The sequence below is a fragment of the Drosophila innubila genome, assembly GCF_004354385.1.
Source record: "Drosophila innubila isolate TH190305 chromosome 3L unlocalized genomic scaffold, UK_Dinn_1.0 0_D_3L, whole genome shotgun sequence".
Lineage (NCBI taxonomy): Eukaryota > Metazoa > Arthropoda > Insecta > Diptera > Drosophilidae > Drosophila > Drosophila innubila.
This window is the reverse complement of record NW_022995376.1, coordinates 13,618,982-13,635,854: the sequence shown is the minus strand read 5'-3', so window position 1 is coordinate 13,635,854 and position 16,873 is coordinate 13,618,982. Positions and strand designations below refer to the sequence as shown.

At 37.3% G+C, this 16,873-nt stretch overlaps 1 protein-coding gene across 9 annotated transcripts in view; it reads right to left on the bottom strand.

The window, feature by feature from the left end:
* The window catches only part of LOC117789091 (CUGBP Elav-like family member 4), a 155,593-nt gene that overhangs the window by 71,175 nt on the left and 67,545 nt on the right, over window positions 1–16,873 (bottom strand). For 4 of the 9 annotated variants that reach the window (XM_034628123.1, XM_034628129.1, XM_034628122.1 and 1 more), the window contains one exon: window positions 5,006–5,140. The exons of 2 other annotated variants lie outside the window; for them this stretch is intronic. In XM_034628123.1, the coding sequence (XP_034484014.1) occupies window positions 5,006–5,140 (135 nt within the window). 3 more of the 9 variants (XM_034628121.1, XM_034628124.1, XM_034628127.1) reach the window with 3 other exon arrangements.

The following is a 16,873-nucleotide window of genomic DNA, read 5'->3' as shown; positions in this document are numbered from 1 at the left end:
CTGGGTATTTTCACTATGAAAATGAAATGAAATTTAATAAATGTAGCAAGAGGGACTGAAAGAGAGACAGAGAAAGATAACGACAGGCAGCATGACATGCACTTCATAAAACTTTGCTCATATAAATTGAAATTGAAATGAAATGATGATATGTAGGAGAGCGAGTTGACAACAGCGCAAGTTCACGCTGTACCTTTATGCGTGTGAGTATCTGTGTGCACATATACATGTGCCTGTGTGTGTGTGTGTGTTTGAGTGTGTTTTACTGGTGTGCCTATCAAGTACAAAGCACAAAGCCGCTCGCTGCCAGTAAAAATTGTTGGGCAAACAACAAGTGGATCACAAGAGTGTAACTGGCGCATGGAGCTAGGTACAAAGTGGCAGAGGGGACAGATTGGAGCTCGAAAAACAACTTAAACTGTCATTGCAAAGTTGGCAGAAAGTGTTTGCTGCTGGGAGGTATTAAAAAAGTTTATTTTTGTGCACAGAGCACTCGCAGCAATTACGCTCCTACTTACTTGACTTTTTTCGCAAGCAATAAATTTATGTGCTTTGGACTTTACCTGTCCAACCAAAGAGAGAGAGAGAGAGAGCGAAAGGAGAGAGTCTGATTCAAAATATGCATATGCTGCATACTTTTGGTTTGTCTCCGAGTCAGACTGGCTGACAAAGCTGTTTGTTGCACAAGCGACGAACCGCATTTTCGACTCTCTGGCAATGTGCAAAATTCAATTAGCTTGCCTCATGCGTAACTGCAACGCATTCAAGCAGTTGCCACTTGGCATGCCATACCAGTTTGGGGAATGCTTTGAGAACCCATACACAAACAAACAGACGCCCATGTGTGTGTGTGTTTGTGTGTGTGTGTGCTGCATAACTGCCTCAATTACGCCGAAAATGTCACATTAATTATTGGCATTTATGGGGTTTTCGGCGCTTTTGATATAATAGACGACGGTACCAAAACTACGGCGACAATATACGAGATATTCAAGTCTACTTTATGGCTGCTGCTTTTATTGTTGTTGTTGTTGTCATTTCAATTGCCATCTGCATGTGATGGCAACTGTATGAGTGCCTGTGTGTGTATATGTGCATAGCTGAGTATTAATTGAAATTTGTTTTTGTGTGTCAGATGCACAAAGATGCTTCTCCGGGAGGGGGGGATATCTTGTTTCTCTTGCTTCAGTCTGCATTTTGTGCCAATTAAAAGTTAATTTGACAAAGCGAGACATTTCAAATTAATTTTGATGTGAACAGCGTTATAATTTAATTTACATACATATGTATGCATTGTAGGTTGCTCTCCAAAATTTCAAATGCTACACATAGCTTATTTTTGCGACAAATGTAGATAATAAATTCTTTTATAAATGTTATTTATACTCGGAGTTTTCATTGCTTGAAATGTAAGTTTAAAAAACGCATTTGTAGTTGATTTTTATGATTATGGAATGCTAGATTCGATAAGCAATCGTTTTTCAAAATATCAGAAGATTATAGCAGAAGCATGCTTAAAAAAGTATTTATTTGTTTATTATGAGACTTTGGTCTATCGATCGCTTTATTAATTGCGTGCATTACATCTTGTAATAAACAACTCAACACTCAATTAAACGATATCTCTTCTATATAATTTCGATTAAAGAGTCCGTAATTAGGGCAGCATCTTTGCCAATCAGTGTCCGCCCATCACTTTGCCACTTGACGCCAATTCGTGTAAGTGCGTGTGATGCAATTACCTAATGACAGGCGCATGGCGGGGCAGACAGTACGCACCACAGCACCACAGCAGCACACCGTCGAGTGGTTAGGCTTAATGCTTCAATAGCCACCTCAATGCTGACTGCAACAAAGCAGCGGGACATCAGGCAACAGGCAACGTTTCGTGTCGAGTCGAAGCCTTGCCAAACTTCAACTTATGCCAGCTGTCTGCCAGCAACAGGACTCGGCTGGTCGTTGTGTTGCACACAGAAATGCAGCAGCAACTGCGCCTGCTACTTATGCAAATGCTTGGCAGCCTTGCCACTTGCTACTTGCCACTTGCTACTTGCCACTTGACGGCCGTTGTTGCTCATGTATAGAAAGTTTGATTACCGCCATCGTTGCAGGAGCCTAAAGAGTGCAACAGACAAGTGTGGAATCGGTTCGAAGGTGGCATGCCACTGACTGTGGGACTGAGTTGACTCTCTCCTCATGATGGGCTGCAATTGTGTTGATTGCAGAGATGACAGGAAGTGGCGGCTGGAAGGACGACAGCATCTCGCCTTGATGACAATGAAGTGCATGCATGAATATTCTAATCAAATGAGCCAACACAGGCGCTCTGCCAGTCTGCCAGACTGTCTGACTGTCTGACTGGCAGTCTGTCACCACACACAGCCTGACTGCCTGACTGCCTGCCTGCCTGCCTGACTGTTTGACGTCCTGGGCCTGAGCCTGAGCTTTTGTCACAAGCTGTAAAATTTTTGCATTTGCCAACACATGTGTGGCTCAGTCCCCTTCACCCTCTGCTGTCAACCCATCAAGTAAGTCACCACATGCTTTGTGTTTTGTTGGGGAAAAGTTTCAAAGTCAGTCGACTCGACTCGACTCGACCGACCCGCTTCATTCGTTTCGTTTCCTTTCGTTTCGTTTCATTCACTCACTGAAATCGAATTTGCATAATTTAACATGATGGTTGCGCTTATTCCTGTTGCCTGTCTCTCAGACCTTCAAGGCTATGCCAGCCATTTTTGTTATTGTTGTACTCATTCTACAGTCTCTACAGCTTTTTTCCTACTGCTGTTACCTCATCACAACATTTACCGCCACATGCATCATCATTTGCATACATTTTCAGTTCGTCAGTTTGTCAGTCAGTCAGTCAACTCGTCTTTTTGCCTTCATTACTTGCTTGCGCCGTTTACACATTTGATTTTCCACCATTTCCACCACCCCCAAACAACCATACCCACATTGCTTGACTCGATTTTCTTTGAATATAATTCGCAGCAGCGAGAAAAAATTGACGTTGATGGATTTTGGCACTTACACAGAAGACTAGCGCCCTGTCACTACGCCAAAAACTTGGTTGCCCGCCAGACGGACTGACTGCCAGACGGACTGACTGACTTTGAAGCGCATTTTAATGAAGAATGATATGTTGGCATTGCCATCAACAGCACATCAGACCACATCAGACCCCATCAGACCACAACAGCCGCAAGCACACGGGCCACAAGACCACATCAACTGACAGTTTCCGCGGCTTTGAACTTCTCCTTGTGTCGAAGGGCGACATCGACAAGTTTTCTCTTGTCTCATAATAATAAATAAAAAAACGAAAAACGAAAAACGAATCAAAATCGACTTCAAATTTTACTTATTGCTGTTTTTTCAAGTTTATGTAGGCTGAAGAAAAGCAAAAAAAAAGTAAAGTATTTGATTTTGCATAAATTTATGCGTTCATCTTTGGAAAATTTGACAGAAATTTGATTTAGCTATTGGATGATGATTGGATTAGCGAGCAAATGAATGAGCGCCTAAAAATTTGCTACATGATAATACACTTTGCGTACTGGCAGATTGAATTAGAAATATATTTCCCAGAGAATGATTCATTATAGTTGAACTTTACAAGAATTCCATTGATATTTTTATTATGATTCTTTCCTTGGCTTTACTTTGATGTGACTTTAAATAACTTCCTTGTCTTATCTGTAGAATCTATTTCAACTTTTTTGTTATTTCTATGGAGCCCATGTGCAACATAAAACATATAAAAAAGTATAACAAAAATATCAGAAAAATAAACAAACGAACTATGGAGTATCGCTGTTAAATGCCACGCCCCCTAATGGCCAGCTGTTCGCTCTCGTATATGTGCCACTCTCGCCATTTCATGCATATCAAAATGGCAGCAATAAACGGCAACAAAAGAACAACAATAACAAACATTAACATACAACAATAGGCGACGTCGACAGCGGCAGTCAAATGTTGCAAATGTAAGCAAAATAAATACACTCACACACACACACACAGACATTTGCTGTGTGTATATGCAAACGCAAAACCAAAACTTTTGACATAATAAAATGAAATGTTATTGTTAAAAAAGTTACTTGCATATTAAAACAAACGCAACTTTTTTCTCAATTTTTGTTTGTTTTGTACTTTCTTCGTTGTTTATTCTGCTGTTTGTATGTATGTGTGAAAATATGCACACAAATACACAGAAACATTCACATAAATGCAAATGGGCAGCGTGTGAAGCGAACAACGCTGTGCAAAAAGCAAACAACTTTAATTGAACTGTTTACCCGATTTTTATTTTATACATCTGCGAATGTATAGAGATGTGCTTGTATGTATGTGTATGCCACGATATTCTGGCAACACTGTGTGGCAAGCTGTGTAATTGTTATGGTTATGTTTGTGATGATTATTTGGCTCGTTGCACAGCTGCTAAAATGTTGCTCGGCCAGCAATTCTGCTGGCTTTATCAAGCTGCCTGCATAAATAAACGCTTCTGACAGCCAGCAAAGCTGACAGCAAAAACAAGTTACTTAAATATGGAGCACTTTGTGTTGCATGGGGCACAGTTGCACTGGCTCCAAAAATACTTATCAGTTACCCCCGAAGCATAAGAGACTCCAAAAACAATGAATTATTAATTAAACTCCTTTTTAGATACGTGCCACCAACATACATTAAGAATAAATGACAATAAAACTCCGTTTTAAAATCGATTCCCCTTAGTTAAGATCCCAAAAACTATATCTGAAATTAACCTCATTAACCAAAAAGTCAACTTACGTTATTACACTGTAAGAAAAGTAATAGCATAAGTTATGATTTTAGCACTACATATTAAGAACTATATAAAACACGTCAACACAATGAAAACTGGCAAACAACAGATATCGAGCTCAACATGTTACGTATACGTAATATCGAAATAATATTTATATGTCGGTAAATAAGTACATAACAGGTAAACAGATTGCTGAATTGTACTCACCTTTACTAGCACCGTCCGGGCCCCGCAATATGGTGCACTCCTCTATAGTGCCAAATGGATGAAAAATTTGTCTAACATCATCTTCGGTTTGTTGTTTGCTGAGCATGCCAACGAACAGCTTGCGATCTAAATGCTCTGTTGTTTTTTCGTTTTTTTTTTTGATGTGAATTTAACAGTTGTTTTTCGTTTTGAGTATCGAATTAAATTTAATGTTTTTAATTTGATTTTTTTTTTCATTTTAATTTTTTGTTTGTTGTTGTATCAAAAGAGGCAGCAAAATGGAAGAGTGGCATGTGTGAAAATCATATTTTAAAAGCCATAGCATTAGAATTATTGCCAATAGTGCAAAATAATATAGTGAATATTACCGAATATTGCCAGAGAACGTAAACGGAAATAAAACAATACCGAAAATCAGGCCATATGAGCGTTATAGTATATATGTGACATATATAAAGATGTAAATGCAACAGAGTTACAAATTACGCAACAGATTTTTGTAACAAGTAACGAACGCAGCAGGCACATTGAATAAAATTTTGTTAATTTTATTTCGTTTTGTTTTTTGTTTTTTTAATAATAATTTTTGGAAAGATTTTAACGAGCTCAAAAATACAGAAATTAAGTTTAAAAAAAAATTATAAGACAAAGCAACAACATTTATTAAACGAAATTTGTTATATATTTTTATGTTTTTGATTTTTGTTTTTTTGGTAGTGGTGTTGGTTTGAATTTCGACACCAAAGGAGCAAATACAATTACAACATTTATTAATGTGGGGAATATTAGGAAAATTTTGAAATTTTAGCATTGGCAACAATTTAAAATTTGCCAAGGAATGTAATAATAATTTTTTTTGTTGGTTTTACGTGTTGCGAGAGGGTTGAATTAAAATGTTCGGTTTTTACAAAATTTAAATTGAAAAGCAAAGTATTAAATTTTGATATAAACGAAAATAATTGTCAGTTTTCCAATTTTGCCAATTTTGATGTTTTTTTTTTTTGATTTCAATTATTAATATATACGTAAGTAAGTATATATATTTTTTCATATAGAGCACGAACAAGTGTTACATAAAAAGGAAAGAAAAGAAGATAAAAATGGGTGATATTTAGTAAAATTGTCGCACATTTTTTTTTGTTTTATGTAACTTACAACTTACAAAATGGAAAATGTCTTATGACAATATAACAATTAGCTAAGTATATATATAACATAATACGTACACACGCACACTCACACATACATAGAGACATACATACATACAAACTGATCACGCACAACAGAGCTACAAGTTTAAATAGACATTAAAAGGTAAATAAGATTTTAGCCACTACTTGGAAAAATATATATATTTTTTTTATAGATAGAACAAAGATTCATAGCTTAAAATAAAATTAATTATCAGCTAAGGAATGTAAGGGAGCGTGTCGTAAGTTTAATTTGGGTTAATAAGCTTACGAGTAAAATTGATGCTAAAGTTGTGTTTATGATCCAAACGACACTAAAATATGAAATGATTCTTGAAAAAGAGAAAAGAGACTCAGAGATAGGGAGTGGAAATCAATACAGAAATCATTTAAGTACATGAAAGCTGTGTTGATTGCGTACAATTAATCTTACTTGAAGCCTTACTCCATCGATCTGCTCCTTCTGTTTTTCTTGGAATAATTATATGTTAAAGTGCCAGCTTTTATTAAAGCATCTTTCGGAATATAAATATGTAATCGTTTGATTGTGTTGTTAATTAAGTTGCTGTTCTTGATTACACTGATTATCTAATACCAATACGGGTTTCTGGCGCATAAGTGCAGACCAACACCACCTTGTTTCAGCAAAAAGGTCTGCACAGTGTAAATAGAGACAAAATCCTATCGCATATTTGCAACCCCAACCACAATTGGGTCTCATATCGAAAATTGAGCGTTCAATTATTGCCAAAACACTTGGCGCACACACACACAAAGAGGAAAGGGAGATTGAAAGGACAGCTGCTGTGCTGTTGTCGCGTTAAAGTGGCAAAAGCAATCGAAGTAGAAAATAACTAATACGACACGTTAGCCGGCCGTGCAGACTCAACTGGCCTGCAGGCAATTGTCTTGCAGGGGTGTGTGTGTGTGTAAGCCTAATGGCATTTGTGCCCAACTGAACTTAACCCAACTCTACTCAACTCAACCCAAGCAGCCCAACTGAGGCTAAGCACGTGCAATAAGCCAAACAACGCCACTGGCATGCTAAACAACGCCGAATAAGAGAAGGGCGATCCAAAAGGCAAGAGGTAACGATGTGGGGCCAAAAGGGTTTGAACATATATATAAACTCAAAAGGGGCGAGCTTAATAAAAATGTAAAGCACGTGGTGCACACCCAAAAGGTAACAAGGACTAAAGGTGAAGTAAAAATAGTGCAGCATGCTTTGCGGCGCTCGCCATTGTACATATGAAATGGCATAGTTCAACTGGCTGTTAACAGTTGCGGCGCCAAAAAGCAGACAATGTAGAAAAAGAAAATGCACAGAGGAAAATGAGAAGAACAACATTCGCTCGACAGGACAAGGCCGAGCTGAGCTGAGCAGAGTAGAATAGGCAAGGCAAGGCAAAGAAAAAAAAAAAAGGATTTGCACAATGTTTAGTCGCCGTTGCAGCAATTTTCTACAATTACCAAGGCACAGGTGCTGGCGGCCGCAGGACAATGACGATGGCACAGGACGACGGCATAAAATGCACACAATTTTCCAGTGATTCCTTTTTTGCTCCATTCAGTCAAAGCAAAAGCAAAGCAAGAGCAGTGAAAATAATATTAAAGGCCATTAGGCTCATATAGACAAGTTAAGTGGCTCTTTTGAGTGTCGCTCGTGTCCCAGGTCTCCTCTTGTTCTTGTTCTTGTTCTTGTTCTGGTCGTCATGTGCGCCATGTGTGTGTCCTGGCATGGCAGTTTTTAGATTTCATTTTATGCCTCGGCTGTTGCCAAGGCAAAAGAAGTCATTAACGTGTCGTTGTCTTTGATGCTCATACTCGAGAAGCACCAGCGACAGCACAAAATCCAACAAAAATAGAAAAAAGAATACCAAATTAAATTAGTTAACCACATGGCAACTTTTGTCTGTCAGGCGAACATGCCATAGAGTAGAGAGCAGCAGCCAGGACAACGTGGAGGTACCACTAATTGTTGCATGTTATGTTTTGGCTTATCTTTGGGACTTACCCTCAAGCGCAGTCAGCTCGAAATGTGCCCCCTAGACAAGTAATTGTATTTTAAATGTTAGCCAAAGGTACAAAAGCCAGCCCGGCAATGTCGCGTCTATAAATTATACAAGAAATGGCCAACAAAGACCAGAGAAAAAACCATGTTGATATTACAAAACAAAGTCGCTGACAAAGCTCAAAACTCATGAGCTGCTCCACATCGTTTCTTTCGACTCGTTCTTTTCGCTTTATTTTTATTTTTACAGCTGCCTTTTGGCTGGGCACTTTTGCCAATTGACATGTAAATTGACATTTAATGGTTGCTAATGAGCGTCTGAGGATTAGTTCCTTCCAGTCCAGACGACAACGTACACAGCGGGACTAAGGGACTATGGGAAGATGCTATTATTTGCATAGGTGGAAAATGCTAGCATGGGGAATTGAGAAAACTCTAGTTAATTTGGGAGATTAGGAGATGAAGCTACTAATTTGTGTGGATGCATTGAATAGGTTTGTTTTGAGTATATGTAGAAATCTATTTCAATCTATATATCAGATTTATTCCTTACTTTTTCGATATCTGAAGGATCATAGTTTTCTGCAAAGATTTACTTACTTACTTACTTGCATTAAAGTGGCTACAGCAATCGAAGCTTTCAAGTTTGCCAGCCACTTATTACAAAATTACAGCTAATAAATCATTAAGCAAACAAATAAATACTCCATTAATTTTCACAGCTTAGCACACTACCAAAAACATAGACGCTGTCTGGCTGTCCGGCTGTCTGGCTGTCTGTCTGTCTGCCTGCAAGTAAGTAAGTAATCTGAGATCTACTTGGAGAAATCTGCTTCTAATGCAACCAATTCATATTTGAAAACTCTTAATCAGATTATGACGGACGGCTGACACAACTTCGCAAAGCTTAAAATTCTGTGCAAATATATTTAAGTTATTAATTATTTTGTGGGCATTTTCCATGGGAAAGCTGTGCTGTCTAATTGAAAATTGAGTCTTACGCTTCGCAGTTGGCTTCATCTACTATGTCTCAAATAACATTTGTTTGGCAAAAATTGATTGAAATTGGAGTAGGCATAACACATACATACATACACCCACACTTACACATTTAATAGTAAATATCTATCTGTGTTGATTATGTAAGTATCTGTATCTGTATCTTTAAGTTGCCTCTCTGCACGATGCATTTTGTATTCGTCTATGTTTATTTTGCAATAAATTATTGAAATTGTAATTACTTAGGCAGGAAATGGAGTAATGGGGAAATGAGCAAAAGTCGCATAATATTATTGGAAAGCATTTTATTCTATAGATATTGTTTCTTTTTGCCACTAATGCAAATTTAATTAGAAACATGAAATTGGAATATCTTTATTGATTGGAAGGGGAAGTTGACTCTTTGCTATCATAATATGTATGTAGTTATTTTTGTGACCTGCTCTATGATTGATGATTAAATGATATTCAGAACTAAAAGCCAACTAATTAATATGTAATTAGCGACTCGTGTCACACATTCATGACGTTCATTTGACAGGCAATGAAACTAATTTAAATGTTTGAGTTTGAGAATGCAGAAAATGCTTTGAAGTTGAACATTGTGTCGTCCAGCGTCACAGTTTGAACTATTATTTATAAACAGTACAAGAAAAATACTCTGTTTTTCTTTAGTCATTTAAATAAGTATCTTTCCACTGGAGTCAGGAAATCAATTGTGCAACATTTGGCATGATATCTAACTTATGTTTATGTAGAAATCTGAGACAAATCCTCGATTACAACGGCTGTCTATCAATATTATACTCTGCCACACCCAATTGTCTGAGCCAGGGTCAGTGCCAGGGTAATGGCAATTGTTTAGTTGCTGCAGGCACTATCAACCACTCTGGCTGTATTTTTATGGCAGTCAAGGACTGTCTGCATGGCATTCAGGCATCCAGAGGCATCCTGACAAGCTGACAGCCTCTTCCCTGCACAGCCGTCGAGGTGTCAGTATTTATACAGCAAATAAGCTAAATTTTTCCTTTATGACTCCCGCAACGGGCAAACAGTTGGTGGATGAATGCCGGCATCGTCGCCAGACAATTGTGTGGCAATTGTCAAAAAGTCTGCAAACAGACAGGACTGTGCCCCACCCTTTCCCTGCCCTGCTTAGAGTCAAAGTACACTGACGTTTATATATGACTAGTGATAAGTCAGCGTCGCCCAAGACGTTGACACCAAGTGCAAGTGGGGTTTCCCGGATGAGGATGAGGATGAGGGGTACTGGAGTTGTGTGGATGTTTCGTGTCTCATTTTGCGCTTTGTTGTTATGACGCCATGGAATCCTTTGGGTGTCTTTTGGGCCTTAAAGCGCACAGTTTATTTGTCAGTTTGAAATTTAGAGTAATAAGCGCAAAGTTGAGCATAGGCTGGGGACACAGTGACAGCGAAGACTTTTGCAAATGACATGTAAGAGGCGACTAAGAATGGGCATGGCAAATTCTGGCTAAAGCCTTTGAGGGCCGCAACTGAATTCAGAAGTAAATTAGTTATTAGCGTTGTAAGTAGTTCAAAAGTTCTACAGAGTTTCAGAGAGGCAGACTCTTGTTGAGTTTTGGTAGCATCTTTTGGCATTGGCATGCCGAAAACGGCGCTAAAATGCGCCTAATTGTTAATTAGTGTCAGCGTGAATTAGTATTTACAGCGTGGCAGTCAGCAGACAGACAGACAGACAGACAGACCGCCAGGGCCACAGAACACATTTCAATGGCCGCATTTTTAGGCATTTTGCATGGTAAGCCAAAGTTTTTGTTTGCTAGCACAACGGAAATTGTACAAAAGTCAGCGGCAGAGACCCCAGAAATACGCGCCGAAAGTTTGTCTTCAGACTACAGTGTGGTATTGAAGTGTTAATTAATATTGAAAAGGATCAACTTTTGTGTGACTTTGGCTTTGTGTGCGCCAAGCAAATGAAAATTGAAAAGGAATCCAGAGAGACTCAAATAGGATGCGACCGAATCCAAAGAAGGGGTTAAGGTTATAAGAAATTCCAGCTACTCATGAATTTTTTTTAGCTCTTTAGCTTCATCTTCAAAATTGCACAGTACCACTTTAAATTATTTTCAAGGAGAATATGATGGGTGTTTGAAAAAGGGGGTTTCAATTAGCGAAAGTAACTGGATGACAGGAGCTGCCAGCAAAAGAAGAATTTAATTTAAATTTGGCGCCCAACGTGAGGCGTCAAGACTTATTTTGAATTTTTAATAAAAATTAGCCAGTTATTTCTACCTGAGTCTCTACTAGAGAAATGCTTAATATATATTGTATTTATAAGTATTCTTAGTGCCAGTCTACATACTTAACTATGCAAGAACATCGAAATCTGGTTTCTTTCATGCAGAACCGGGCAATAAATATGCAGCTGACTCTTTAGCTTGCAGTTGAGGGTGGTGGTGGAATGGATGTCGGCAATCTTGACATGCCATTAACATTTCATGTGCACCTTGGCGTTGTCTTTTGCCAGCCGCTGTCGCAACGGCAACGGCAACCGCGGCCACTGCCACTGCCACAGCCACAGCCGGCGTTGACTATCACACTAAAAGTCAATATAAAGTAAAATTTTTTTTATGACCCCGGGATTATCATTTTGCGCTGCAGCTTGACATGAAATTGGCTGCACTGTGGGTAACCAGAAATTGGCTATAAAAGCAAAGACCAACGACCAAAAGGTGCTCGCATCTTTTCTCTCCATGCAACACTGCGTCTTGTTCCCCGCCGTACCATATTCCGATGTTCTATAAAAAAATATAGAAATTTTTATTTTAAGTAGTGACGCGTCAGGGATAATGTTAATGGCACATAGCATTTTCATTTCAAACGCATAAAACTGTCCGATGTCTGTCCACGGGAAATGTTGAAAATAAGAGAAAAAAAAAAAGCGAAAGTGTAGAGGAAGTGGAAGTGGAACAGGAGACCTGCAAAACAGTGCAAAAGAAATGTCAACCCATCGTACCACTTTTTGGGTGGATTCTTTGTGGCTGTCACTTTATGTGCGCAGATTTTACATTTTTTTATATTATTTATATATTTGTACAATATACATATAATAAGGGGAGCGCGTATCTCTCACGATAAAGTGGAATTTAAAGTTTATGAGCTAGACAGAAGGACTCACAGGACTCACTCGAAACTCGACGGGTGCTCATCGCATATGCCGTATGCTTTATAATTATATGACCGGCATTTTTTTATAACTCAACGAATGTTATGTGCGCTTTGGCCCAACAAGCCGGAGGTGGTATAGGGTGGCACCATGAAAAGGACGTGGGATGATACTGAAGATTGCTTGTAATAGGCAATAGACGAGCACATAAATTTCAGCAATGAAAATGCCACAGAACTGCTATGAGCATTTTTTGTGTGGCCATTTAACTCGACAAGAGACAAGAGGAAAGTTTTGCACTCTAAAAAGCAGGAGATATCTTTCAAATGCATTAACAAATGTAGAGAAGTAAACGTGACATTTATTAAGATGTTAATAAAGATAATTGTCTGCATACGATGGGATTTTGTAGATAAACAATAAAAATACATTTGACTTTGTTAAAGATTTTATCCCGGTTGTCTATTAATCACATCTCGTTCCAAACAGTTACAACACACATACAATTATTTATTTTTAAAATAATATGCTTACTTTAGAAACTTTGTATACCTCGCTCTGTTGTATGCTGAAGAGCATACACACTTGGAATGTTTGATTTTGTAGTTTGTACGAATGTTTTTAAGGTCGCTTTAAATTGTTATTAGGTTAGCTTAAAGCTCCACTTATTAGCACACGAATTGAATTGTTTAGTTCCGTTTAGGTAATTTGTTTAATGGCCTGGTATAATTGATATCCCTGTAGTTTATTTTGCAGTCCTAAGTACTTAGATTCAACAGTGGATCAGGTTAATGTTTGTGTAAAGCTAGAAAGAAAGCTCTGTCTACAATTAGGCACGAATTTGCAAACAATGCTTTTAAATTGATCACTACGCAGTACTTGTGTATTAATATTCAACTATTTACTCTTCAACTAATTTAATAGTCTTCTGTCTGCAAGTCTTTGAAAGATTAACACAAGTAGTTTACGGTTATTTTAGTACTTTTTATGGACGCTTTGCTGAACTAAACTCACTTAGCCTGAGGTTAACAAATATTTCGAAATATTTTGGCCAATAGAGATTTTTATTTATGTGTGTGTTTATTGTTTGAATTCGTTGACACATTCCAAGTAATGTCGTCGAGAGCATCCATTTTGTATCTCAGCTTCGGTCTTTAGTTCAATGCCGCCATTTTGATGTCATTTGCCAAGGCGCGTGCTAAAATGTTGTTATCATTTTCGGGTTGTGTTGCAAGTAGGTTTATTAGATTATATTTGTATTATTTTTCGTATTGTTTGATTTTTGACGTTTGCGAAAAAAGAGAGAAAAAAGAAAGAGAAAAAGAAGGAATAAATAAAATTTTTATAATCTCTGTTGTTGTTTTAACTTATTTTATTTTTTTCTTGTGTGAAAATGATGTTGCTTGCTTTTAATGCATTGTTTAAGAGATTCTTTTGTTTTGTTTGCACAACAGAACTTGAAGTAACGCATTTTACAAACAACTTAAAATGTTTACGTGTCATAACAATAATAAATTGCATTTAATTTTCATTTTTAATTTGGGTAAATAGAGCACAACATTGAGCATAAATTTTTGCATTGTCTTGCTAATAAATAGTTAATAGTTTTTTTTTTTTTTTGTATATGTATATATTTTGTTTACGTACAACATCAAGGAAACAACAACACTGAGATATAAAAATCTTATTTTAAAATTCTTTAAAACATAAAAAAACAAAAAATCTTATTTTTTTGTGATAATTAAAATGTTATTTAAGACTCAAATTTTGTTAGGGAAAGTTTTGAAAGACAGACGTTTAAAAGCATCAAAGTTCAATAACTGACAGAACGGAATTATATAAGGATATATATATTGTAATTACATGACAACAACACACGGCATATAATAAATGATATATTGACATATGTATATATATAAACTGACTAATATATGTATTTATAACTAACTTTTCTTTAGGCAACATAGGAAAAAAGGCAACATGACAATTTGATGAAATTTATTGCATTTTCAAATTTTATTTATCAAGATTTGATGCGTACAATAATTAGAATTAAATTCTGCTAAACCGCTTCACTAACTGACATAAATCCCATAACTAATTGAAAATATATTGCCTGGCTAAACAAATAACTCAAACTTCTTATAAATCAATGCATAAGATCGTTTTGGGGTTTGAAGCGTAGTAAAACACCTTAACACCTTGACAGCAAATGCCACAAACAAACAAATGAACCGATGAACGACAACAACAACAGCAGCAACAAACTAAAACAACAAGCAACAACAACCTCAAGTCAGACGTCAATCAAATTGCGAGGCAAGTTGAGAAAATGCTTCAATAAACATGTCTTACATAAAACATTTTAATTAAATTATATTTTATATGTGCTGCCATGTGTGCATTAGTGTGTGCGAGTGTGTATGTGTGTGTGTATGTGTGTGTGTATGTGTGTGTCTGCATGTGCGAGTTGCTGTGCAATATTTATCAATTTGCCAGGGTAGGGTGGCAAAAACAACAGTCATCACAATAACCATACGTCTTCGTCTAGCCCACACACACACACACACACACTCACACACATAAACACACACACTGAAGCAAACAAAAGTGTTTTAGCGCTCTCAATGCACATCATTCATTTACAAGCACACCCGAAAGGGGTAGAGCAGTAGAAGTGACAGAGAGAAAGAGATAGAAAGAGAGAGAGAGGGAATGAATGAGCCAGTCTTGTATGAAGAAATTACTTGAGTGCCAATGACACTAGTTGTAAAGTTTCTTAAAGGAATTGTATTAATCCAGGATTAGAGTACATGTAAAAGAGCTGCGAAAGTTAGTGAAGAAAAACACAACAGTCATTTAAGGTAATGGAAATATGATATTCAAATAAAGAGCTTGAAAAATATTATTCTGTAACTGAACATCTGATTTACAGTACTGATAAAAAATCACCTTTGTCTGGTTTCAGTTAGTGTCATTGTGCTATAAACGTAGTTTAGCTGAGAGAGAAGCCAATGCTCTACTTTAATTTAATTTTTGTGGTTGTAGCTGTTGTTGTTTATTTTGTTTGCTCGTTGCGCGCAATTAATTGAACTTGCAGCACATGCCTCAGCCTCAGTCTCTGCCTCTGCCTCAGCCTCAGTTGCAGACTATTGACAGCCTTCAGGGTGTGGTTGATATTGGGTGAGGAAGAGTTGGGGAAGATAGAAGCGAAGTTTTGTTGTGTATTGGTGTGGTTGAGTCGATGAACACTTAAGCCGCACTCAATGCAGCCACAGTTGACGTCGCTCTGCTCGTTTGCTCGTTACGCTTTTTGGAATTTAACTAAGACAAACACCACAACGATAACAACAGAGTAACACAAGCAACAACTACAATAACAACTAGAGTTAAGAAAAGAGAAACAACAACAACAACAACAACCAACAACTACACTAACAAGTTGTCTAGTTTGTTGCCTTTCTCGTTTTTGGCTCTACTTTTCTACAGTTTCTCTATGAGAAACGCTTGCGGGTCTTATGTTGGCTTAGCAGCAAACTTGTCTAAGCTGGGACAGACCAGAGAGCGGAAGAGAAAGAAGAAAGTGTAAGGGGAAGATACTGCTGGGTTTTCGCAATTACAATTACGCATAGAAGAGAAAAAAACGGAAATAACATAAGAGAAGAACAAGTGCCACAAGAAGAGGAATGGTACAGAATAGTAAAGTAATTGTAATGACTGACAAAGTAGGCAAAACATTTAACAATACAACGGACATTTAACCAACTGAGTAAGAAAGAACGCACAAAAGTGTTTTATTGATTTTGTAAAGACATGTGAAGTGAAGAAAGTACTGTAGAATTTAAAATGATGTGGACGATTATAATGAATCAAAATATACGATTCAAAGTATACACTTCTTAAGAATTAATCTCAATAATATTGATATATTTGTTCCATCTTTGCCATTAATCTTTTCTCATTAGCTCAATTATCTGGTCTTAGAGATCGAAGAGTTTACCAATTTAACAAACAATAATTTTGCTATATATCTGTGTCAGAAGAAGCCTTTCAAGTGCCAATATAAACGCCTATGGCCTCAAGCAGCCTTCGGGCAACAACATCTTCGACTTTGTGGTCAAGACTTTAGCTCCTCCCGTGCCAAGTATGACCTAAGTAGTTGTAAATGCTGCCAAGCCTCTAAAACATATTGCACAATTACTTGGCACACACACACACACGCACCCACACATATGCACAAAATATATAGCTAACAAAATTTATGTTATTGTTTGTCTGGCAACGCGATGTGGAGAACAGTTCTTGGACTAAGGACTAGTCCTACCTTTTCAGGCAAAGGACTTCCATATTATTTGCACATATATATTTTTTGTTTGTCCGTATATGTATATGTGTGTGTGTGTGTGTGTGTGTACTGTGTTGCAACATTTTATTTATTGCAGTGGCCATAAAATGCACGCTGGGGGCATTTGTAACAATTTTCAGACACACACAACAATGGAAACAGTTCTGCCAGCTCT